Raw genomic sequence first — 11,414 nt, forward strand, 5'->3', positions numbered from 1 at the left:
TATTTAATTGTAATATTTTTCAGATGATATTTTTTTTTATTGAGTCACGATCTTTCTATTTCAAATGGGAGTTTATTTTCTTTAATTTCTTGGATTCGTTTATATAAGGAGATTTATGATGTCCTTTTAGGGTTTCTACATTTGATTATTGATCAGCAACACAGTCTTTGTACTACGACCTATTTGTTCAACACTGTGTTCTTGCTTATTGCTCACCTTCTGTAGAAGTCCTTCATTCATTAAGTGCAAGACGTTGAAAATTATCACAGTTTAGAACCTAAACCATTCAAGTAACATATCATTCAAAGGTTGTTAGTCCAATTGTGTTAATAACTTTAATATGCATCATTTGTACTAAAATGTTCAATGAAGAAAACTTTGAGAACAAGATCGGTATGTTGATAATTATAATATTTTATTACATGTAAATGCACCACAATAATAAATATTATTGCTGCTAATAATTAAAATAATATTTCATTTATAGAGTTTAAATATTATAATTAAGATTTTTTTTTTTCACATTACAAAATTAAAGTCAGAGAATTTGAATCTAAGGGATTATCTTCCCTTCTCAAATACATATAAGTCCTAGATGAGTTAAACAGCGTTAGATGAGTTAAGCTTTGGTTGATTTAAGACTAATTTTATTTAAACCAACTTTAAAATTTTCATTATTATATTTTGAAACAAAATACAAATAAAACTTTAAAATTCTCATTATTATATTTTGAAACAAAATACACCTTTCTTTGGACTCGATAGCCACCAATATATCTTGATACGTTTTAATACAAAGTTACAAACAATAGAAAGTTAATGAACTTATAATTTAACATCATTTATTATTATTATTTTTTGATTGATTTTCTTCTAAAAGATTAAAATAATATAGTAAAGATAATTAACAACTTAAAAATATTATGAGTCCAACTTGATTCTATCAAGCACTTAAAATAAAATTTCTAGGAAAGTACTTTTAGGTACCAAATATAACTATAGATTAAAAATTGGAAATTTATAAGCCATCAAATATAGATGTTGATGCCGGTCCATTTTGGCGATCAACCTCAGATTTTGTTGATGCCAAACAAAGTGGCGTAACCAAAACTAGGCTATTACTAAGTCAACATATTCTATACATCATGTCAGTAAACTTTTTTCTTCATGGCTCCAAATATCTTCACTATACCTGGGGGCGTTTGGGGGAAGGGTTGGGTTATGGGGGTTAGGGTTATGTAATCCAACCATCGTTTGGGGGAAGGGTTATATAACTCTAGTTTTAGCCCCTTAACCATTCCTCAAACGCTTCTTCAATACTTCTTAACCCTTCTTCAACTTTTCCTCAATCATTCTTCAACACTTAACTCTTCTTCAACTTTTCCTTAACTCTTCTTCAACTCTTCCTTAATCAATCATAACCCTACCCACATAATCCTTCTCCCAAACACATCTTATCAAAATATTATCATAACACTTCCTTCATAACCCTTCCTCCAAACACATTTTATCATAACACTTCCTCCATAACTCTTCCCCCAAACACATCTTATCATAATCCTAGGTTTATCATAACACTAGGTTTATCATAACCCTAACCCTCCATAACCAAACCCTTCCCCCAAACGGCCCCTAAAAGTTTATTGCAATTGTTTTAAATAAAGTCTTAATATATGCTTTTGACATCATAAGTATATTTTTGTAGAATATTTTGCTTATTTAGATATATATGATTGTAATATTTTCGTATGATATTTTTCTCTACTGAATTGCAACTTCTCTATTCCAAATGGGAATTTATTTTCCTTTTTGGATTCATTTATTTAAGGAGATTTATAAGGTCTTTTTAGGGTTTTCACGTTTGATTATTGAACAAGACTATATCCTATTTGGTATATATTGTGTTCTTTTATCATTCACCGTATTACGTTGTGCGAGTCCTTCATTCGTTGAGTGCAAGACGTTGAAGATTATCACAATTTAGGGGAGTCTAGGCTATTCAAGTAAAATATCATTTGAAAGTTGTTCTCCAATTGTCAAGAACTTTAATATATGCATCATTCATACTAAAAAGTTCGATGAACAAAATTTTGAATAAGCTCTGTATGTTTTAGATTATTACGTGTGTCGGCTATTAAATAAATCTGCGTCTTTAGTAGATCAAACTTGTAGATCATTTAAAATATTCAACATTACATCAGTTTCATTGACATCGTATACTTTGCATTAAGTATATTTCATCATCATGTTTTGTTGAATAAGTTATTTGTCGAAATTATCTCGATAAAGTAGCTGGTTCTATATGATAGACCTATTTACTATACGAGTAGACATTTCATATGGAAATAAATGTGGTTCTACCTCGTCTAATATAATGATTCACACACGTTGCATTCGTACGATGACACTATTGCTCTGGCAACTTTTTTTTTCCTGAGTTATATTAGCATGAAATTTTGGTACTTTAAGAAATCAAGCCATCCCTTCCATATATATAATCCACGGAAAACAAACTTATCGTAAAGTTTAAACCAACCTTTATTCTTCGTTAACTATATATAATTTAAACCACCTATATTATATAAAAAGTTGGGTTTAACTTAGGAGTTGAGCTATTTAATTTATATTTTAACATTCAAAAAGGACTTGTAAGTTATTGAAAAACTATGGGTTAATTGAATTTCACCTTTGTTACATTATTTGTTCTTTCAGTTCTTTGAAGAAGCATATTATCGGAATATTGAATTGAATATATTTCTTTAACGGCGTTTTGGTGGGTCTTTCAGAATTATAGAATATATAAGTACGATATCCCATATTGAGACTAATTAATGGCACTGCAATAATATAGCCCTCAAAACATACCTCGAACCCACATCCTGCACATTGGTATATAGACTAATACTTGATGCGACTTACATATGGGGTTGGGATTATATTACCAAGTTATGTCCACGCCTATTACAACATTGGATAGAGAATATAATTCTTTGGCCAACCCTTTTCATGGTCGAAAAACATGTTTCATATGTTAGAGATTAAATTGTTCTAATTTGAATGTATAAGGATTAAATTATTACATGTAGGGAATGTATTGTCAGAAAATCAAAAATACATAGACTATATTGTGATAAAACTAAATTTTAGCGACTAATCGTTACTTTTGTCAAAGTTTATAGAGTAAATGTGTTTTTAACCTATTATTTAATTTAAAATAAGCCAAATTTGTCTTTAAGAAAGAAAAAGAAAATGTACTTCGTAATTAACTAATTGCATTTATTTAAAAGATTAAATGAGAAACGTGGAGATGCATTTGATGTGATGATTAAAAATTAAACAGCTAACAAATTTTTTATGTCGCTAAAATAAAATATTATGACTTGTTTTTTCAATGGTTTTTGTTAAGAAATATAAATGCAACCTTAAACCAAATCTCATAAACTTCTAAATAAGCATTCAAAGTAGTTGTTGATTGTGCAATTTGTATTAAGTTAAAACTAAGTAATTGATATTCAATTTGTGGTATTAAATTTAAAATAAATAATGATTAAAATAGTTGTAGCCACCTTCTATTTACTTGAATGTGGAGAAATGTGAATAAAAAATTGGAGCAGTAATAATATATTCATTACAATTGGAAAAAAATACATGTTAAACATTTCAGTCATCTATTTATATTTATTTAATGGAGTGAAAATTAACTTCGCATATGATAATTGATATATATAATATTCACTGGGTTTAGATGTAGAGGTTAACCTCTCATTTCACAATTGTACTAAAAAATTAAAAAATTAATTTTTTAATGGTAAAAGTTCTATACTAATAAATCAGTTTGAACATTTTTGGGAGATGTTAATCCATTATATACGAAAAAAGATTTTAGTTATGTTAAGGACTAGAGAAAAGTGGTGGAAATTTTCAATATAAAATATATTGATGCTATATGGTGTTCAATTAACAAAAACATTTAGATATATAGTACATCCACATGACTACTTCTGCTTTATGCTTTAGTCAAATTTAGTGATTTGAATTCTTATGAAGGATTCAAAGTGATTACTGAAATTATTTTTGTGGAAGTCTTTATTCTTCGCCATCAACTAATTATTTAAGTTATTTGTTATCGTTTTCTCAAAAAAAAAAAAAAAATAAAATAAATAAATAAAAATAATATATATATATTATATTTACCCACACAAAACACAAACACAAGATACAAATACAATAGAATATGATGATAAGTCTTTCTAAAAAATTAAGATACTGACATATTATTTTACAAATCCTAGTATATAGGTAAATTTTAAATGTAATTCACTAAATCTATGAAAAATCATAAAACGTCAAATAAATGATAATGGTATGAAATACAATAGAAATACTGATATACAATAGAAAAACAACATCAAAATTATGGAAATACAATCATCAATAAAATACAATAGAAAATAGACACAAATTAATTAAAAAAGAGGTAGAAGATCAGAGGAAAAATATGAAGATAAACAAGAATTTCTTTGTTAAATTGTTAGATATTTAAGAGTGATATATTTTAGAAAATTTTGTGGAAACTAATTTTTTTTTAAAGAAATATTTTGGCACAAAGATAAATACGTCAAATCATGTATTAGCTATGTAAGCATAAAAATAAGTACATGCCAAATCGTATGTCAAATAGGTGTTTGAAAAGTATATGAAAGTATCGATGATATGCAAATTCCTTTTTTCACATGAATTATCCGTGCTTAGACACACATACACATACATATACACATGTACATATATACATATACATACAGACATACATATACATATATATACATCTCTATATATATATACATATACATATAGATTTATACACATATATATATACATACATATATACACATATATCATTCATATAATATATACATTAAATGAATAGGTTCCCCCATTATTTGACCAAGTATATAATTTCCACAATGTATACATATTTAATAATTTATGTAACTTTTCTTTTCCTTTTGTGTATAATTTTTTAGAATAAAATAAAATCATGATTCGTATTTGACTAAGCATAGAGTTTTTGTTAAAATATTTTTCTTTTCAAAGATTAAATTAAAATATTTTTCTGTTTGACCATTTTCTATTATTATTGTTATTATTTTAAAGTTATGAAAACCTTTCATTCTGATTAATTGTGTAGCCGCCAACCATTTTATTTTATAGCATAAAAATTAAAAGTACATCACAATACTTGAATAAATATTCCATATAAACGCTAATAATTAAAATAAATGAACATTAACAGTTTGGAACTAAAAAAATTAAAGTCCGAGTTGATATAACTATTTGATTTTTACTTCTTTCTTTGAGCGTTTGTAAAAATGACAAAAAGAAAATTATGATCATAAGATTTATGTTACTTTATTTTCTAAATTACAAAAGTAGCAAATTTAAAAGTGGATAATCATTTAATAGTCTTCTGACAGTTTTCTGATATATATAATTACTTAGCATATTTGCAATATGCAAAAAAGAGATGTTATGGACTACTTTACCCACTAATAGACGTATGATTGTTTTATTACAAATTCTTTATCGTATCTTTTCTATTTTTTTATTGAATAATTGAATTGTTAGTCCTACAAACTCTGAGAAAATAAATATAAAATATAACTAAATTTCAGAATTTATATAAGTACTAATAAACTTCTACAATCGCTAGACATCGATAGAAATTTATCACTGTTTATCCATGATAGATATAAAATTTTGTGATCATATCACAAAACAAAAAAATTAATAATCGAAAATAATGTTTATAAGCTTAAAATAAACAAAAACGTCTTTTTAATTACAACTTGGGATGAGAGAATTTAAATATCGGATCTGTTTGTCTTTTGGACATGGTGATGCCCAGCAAATCTTATGTTGCAGTTTTGACCAATTATTTTCGAGTCAACAATCTATAATTTTCTCACATTTTTTTTTTGTTGTAATTATGAAGAAGGAGAAAATAAAGAAAAGACCCTCTTAAAATATTCCAAACCTATTAAGATATTGTTCTTCTGTAAATTTGAAACTTGAAAAAGCTATAAAACTAATAAATTAATACCATGTTTCAAATTCTCAACTTGATTTTTCTCTAACAAATCAAAATAAAATGGTATAGTAAAATATGATCCATTGAATGCATACCGTTTTATACATAATTAATTTGTATAGCTTAGTCAAAATTTCAAGAAAACTACTTTTAATGTCCAAATATATGTTAAATTTAATTTTTTTAAAAAATTCTTTTGCCTAGTTGAGACATATTCTCCTTTTTTGAAGTAAGAAAAAGGGGAAAAAATATCACATCTCCGACTCTTCTTACATCTTCTTATATGGAATCACTAGTAAATTGAATCAATTAATAACTCTTTTAACGACAAACTTTAATTCTCACTCATTGATACTTCCAAATCAATATGATGTTAACCATAAGAATTGAGTTAGACACATATTAATTTAGGAACAATACTTTGAAACAAAAAGAGGTTCTTTGCTTCAAGATTCAAGATTCAAAAGTCATTCCACAAATAGAATCATAAATCCCCATTTAAATGTTCCTAAAAAATTCTAGAAGCTTTAATTCTAATCCTAGAAACGAACATCAAGACTAAAACTTAATTCATCATAAAAAGCTACGGTAAACAATTTAAAGGCATGAATTAAATACTCTCCAACAAGACCTCATAAAAATTTTTAAGTTAATTATACTTAAATGTTATTAAAACGGGTAAAATTGAAAAATACTAAAATTACATTAAAATTATTAAATAAATTTTAATTAATAATTGGATGTTTGTTTGTTTTATATCATTTCGTATTATAATCGGAGAAAACAACCTTTAAGGTTTGAAAGGATATTAAAGAAACCATTTTCCAGGTTGTTACTATTAAAGCCACAAACAATACCTACAAAATCAACGTCACCATCCAAATATTAAAATATTAAAGTGAAGTTTATTCATTCAAAAAATAATGAACCAAATTTGAAATTGTTGGGGACTTTAAATATAATTCCAGTCAAAATAATATAATTTGATTTCTTATGGATGACTCAAAGTCATTGCTACATTTGGAAGTCTCTAATTGTGTCCCGTTTGCATCTTAAACACTATAAATATGGATGGAAATCAACCAAAAATAAATCAGAAACCTCTCACTACTCTAATTGAGCATTGGATTTCAGAAAAATTTCCAATGTATATTCTTGGCGTTTCTGTTCTTCTATTTCTCACAATCTTCATCTTTAAATTTCTTTACTCCAATTTTTGGGTTCCATGGAGAATTCAAATCCATTTCCAAAAGCAAGGAATAACGGGGCCTCGCTACCGCCCCATCATTGGTAACGCTACCGATATGCGTCGTATGTACATGGAGGCACAAGCGAAGACAATTCCATTAACCCATGATATCGTGTGTCGAGTGCTGCCTTATATTCACCAATGGTCCATGGAGTATGGAAAGATGTTTGTGTATTGGTTCGGACCGAAGCCAAGACTAGCGATATCCGACCCAGTTATGATTAAGGAAGTGCTTGCAAATACAGGCGGGCCTTTTAGAAAGGTGGGGTTCACCCCTGTTTCCAAATTGCTTTTTGGAGAAGGACTTGTTGGACTTGAGGACGAACAATGGGTCGTTCATCGAAGAATCGCAAATCAGGCTTTCACCATCGACCGTGTCAAGGTTTGTTTATAAACAAAACTTACTTTTTCTTTTCCCCTTAAATTTGTAAATAAATAGTTTCAAATATTATGCTATTTCTATAAATGATGTCCTGTTTCTTAAATTTTATTATAAGTTTAGAAAACTTGTGTATGGTTAAAATATTTAATCCAAAATTCACAATTATCAGGGTTGGTTACCAGAGATTACTTTAAGTGTTCGTAATGTGTTGGATAAATGGGAAGAAATGAAGGGAGGTGTGGAAGAGTTTGAAGTAGATGTCCATAAACAACTTCGTCTCCTCACAGCAGACGTAATTTCAAGAACTGCATTTGGAAGTAATTTTGAAGAAGGCAAACGCATTTTCAACTTGCAAGAACAACAAATGAATCATTTTCTCCAGGCTGTCTCAAGTGTTTATATTCCTGGCTATAGGTTTATCATTTTTTCCAAATTCTAATTTCTTAGTTCCTTTTTGGTAATAATTATTAATATTGAATTCCTCTTTAAAAAACATACAGATTTTTACCTACCAAGATGAACAGAGAGAGGGATAGGTTGGAAAAAGAAACTCGTGCGTCAATAAAAGCATTGGTTGAAAGTGAGAAAAACAGAAAAGAAAGGGAAAACTCAACTAATCTACTCAGCCTTTTATTGTCATCATACAAGAACCAGAATGGGGAAATAGAAACACTTGGAGTAGATGAAGTCGTAAATGAATGCAAGACATTCTATTTTGCAGGAATGGAAACAACGGCCAATCTTTTAACTTGGGCACTTTTACTACTAGCAGAGCATCAAGAATGGCAAGATCGAGCTAGAGAAGAAATTGTCAATGTTTGTGGTCAAAAGACACCGCCTACAGCAGATAATTTAACTGAACTAAAACTAGTAAGTATTAAATCACAATAGAGTCCAAAGCTTAAACAAAAATGAGAGGCGATGGGTGTTTAATAATTCATTTTGTTATTTGACAGGTGGGCATGATAGTCAATGAAACACTTCGACTTTATCCACCAGCGATTATGATGATGAGGCGGACGATGAAACGACTGACACTAGGAAGCATCGATATTCCAGAAGGCACACAACTTCAACTTTCGGTGGTTGCAATCCACCATGACACAGAGCTTTGGGGAGAAGATGCGCACAATTTCAACCCTATGAGATTTAGTGAGTCTAGGAAGCATCTAGCTTCATTTCTACCATTCGGGTTAGGTCCTAGAATATGTGTAGGACAACATTTGGCTTTGATCGAGGCCAAAGTTGCATTGGCTATGATAATTCAGCGCTTCACTTTTACCATTTCTCCAACCTACACGCATGCCCCCATGATGTTTGTGAGCTTGAACCCTCAGTTTGGTGTTCAACTCCTTGTTAGGAGCTTATGGAATTGATTATGTCTCTTCAAATAGTTATTGGAAAAAAAAAATCAATATTATTTCTACTCATTTTTAATAATAAATAATTTGTTGTTTCAAATTTATTCATTTTTGCACGAGTAGTTTTTAGATTATTATTCATGTGTTATTTTATTTTTTTGGTAATTTTTTAATTTTCCTAAAAATTTTAAAATATAAGTTACTGTTGTGTTGAATTATAGTTGGCTGATTTTATTAAATGCAAAACTCGAACAACATGTTGGTTAACATGTAAACGATATTGTCAAAAACATTGGTAGATAACAATTTTAGCAAAATATAATTTTCATATATTCTTGGTGATTTTGTGGATCATTTATTCTTTTGCATTATATGCCTTATTCTCCTACAAATACTATTATTCTTTCGTAAAATATGCTCTTAAGGCTAATCATATTTATTTGGTGCTCTTATTCAATTTTAGGGTCAGTCACCTCAATAGTAAAAAGTGTGTATATTGAATGTTTTGAAGGGATAACAACCTTTTCGCCGTGGAAGAATTTAACCGAACATTTTTCTCAATTAAATTGGAAATTAGAAATATTCATTCACTGACAAAATACAATAACAAATCTAGTTCATTGTTGTCTCTGAATTCTACAAAACACCAATTGCAAGTCAACACCACTACTTGAAGCATTTTTTATTTTCTGAGTAATTCAAGAATTTGGTTTGTGGGAACCAAAATTAGGCTTATTAGAAAAAAATTAAAACAGAGAAAAAATTTCTTTTCTTTTAAAAGATAACATAGAGAGTTTTGAGTTTTTTTTTCTCAGAATCACTCAGTCTTGCTCTTGAGTACTTACTTCTATTATTTTCTTATCTGAAAGAAAAGAAGGATAGATTAGGATACGTGGGAAGCATTCTACGTCCCTTAATATCTTTCGCACAAGGAACTTATTGTAACGACCCAACTTTCCGGACTAAGCTGAGGTCACTACCAAATACCAAAACTCGACCATTCAACATAAAATTTAAAACGGACCAGTTACGATTCATTAAAACATTAGAAACCTTACAAAAGACAGTTTCGGGCCCTATTTTAAATAAATCAAAAAGTCACAAAATAAAAATATCAAGTCACCAGTCCAGAATCACAAGTCAAAATATTCTGACAAAATACATAGCGGAAGCGATAAGAAAACCAGACGCGTCCATATGGCCTTCACGCATCCTTCCTGCCCCTCGTCGGTCTGCCCCTCGCTAAGCCCCTACCTGAAAAGTTAAAGAAGAGAAAGGGTGAGTATAAACATACCCAGTAAGGGACCCACTACTGGGCCCGTTAGGGAACAACAGTTAACTTCCTATTCGGGGGTACCCTACATAACAGTCTAGTGGTTCCGTAGAACGCACATATCAGTCTAGTGCTCTCGAAGGATGCACATATCAGTCTAGTGCTCCCGAAGGATGCACATATCAGTCTAGTGCTCCCGAAGGACGCACCTATCAGTCTAGTGATCCCGAAGGATGCACACATCAGTCTAGTGCTCCCGAAGGACGCACCTATCAGTCTAGTGCTCCCGAAGGATGCACTTATCCGTAAGGCACACTACTCCATAGACGAAGCTAACTGTTACCCCTCAGTCCATACTGAACTGTCTACATCAATCACATCCCAACGGCATTCATATTACAGTTCCGCCATAGGCTTTGTCAGACAGATAGTATAGGTTTAAACATCTACACCCTCAGCTGCTATACGCATCACCAATTCGCACACCAATAGGGAAAACCCTAGGTCCAATCGACTAACCAACCAAAACCGGACTCACTGTCCTTCCCCGTCCAAATTCCATGAACCACATCCAGACCAGTGTTTTACTACATACTGAACCGTAACTTCAAGGTCCATCAACATAAAATCTCAATCCACAATTCGCAGTCACAGTATATTTACATCAGACAAATATAATAACAGTACTTAACAGTCAACACGCATACAGTTATTCAGTACAGTCACTAACGTGTAATCCCCTGTGGATTACTACGTTTTCAGTCTGGATTCGGGGTCCAGTAGTAGGAAAACCCTTACCTGATACTCGGTTATGCCCCTCGATCGAATCCACGCTCAACAGATCCACCTAACGAAACACGAAAGTTTTAGTTGATGACTTTAGTAGAAGTCGTTTTAAAAAGGTCGGAAGCGACATCCGTTGACTTACCCAAGGAAAGGAAGCTATCTCCAACCAGGCCTGCCGCGGGACCCGAGAACTTAAGCGTCAACTCTGTACTACCTTCAAGGGAGAAAAGTAGGGCCATATCTTATTCCAACATTCAACTCGAATCGGACGAGGT

General features: G+C 30.5%; 1 protein-coding gene across 1 annotated transcript; it reads left to right on the top strand.

The window, feature by feature from the left end:
- The first annotated feature begins 7,197 nt into the window (after positions 1-7,197).
- On the top strand, positions 7,198-9,184 carry LOC103503968 (cytochrome P450 734A6-like). The gene is made up of 4 exons (XM_008468374.3): positions 7,198-7,719; positions 7,889-8,133; positions 8,220-8,589; positions 8,676-9,184. The coding sequence occupies exons 1-4, from the start codon at positions 7,234-7,236 to the stop codon at positions 9,093-9,095; spliced, it is 1,521 nt and encodes a 506-aa protein (XP_008466596.2). The 5' UTR covers positions 7,198-7,233; the 3' UTR covers positions 9,096-9,184.
- The last annotated feature ends 2,230 nt before the right edge of the window (positions 9,185-11,414 follow it).

This window comes from Cucumis melo, chromosome 4, assembly GCF_025177605.1.
Source record: "Cucumis melo cultivar AY chromosome 4, USDA_Cmelo_AY_1.0, whole genome shotgun sequence".
In the NCBI taxonomy this organism is placed as follows: Eukaryota; Viridiplantae; Streptophyta; class Magnoliopsida; order Cucurbitales; family Cucurbitaceae; genus Cucumis; species Cucumis melo.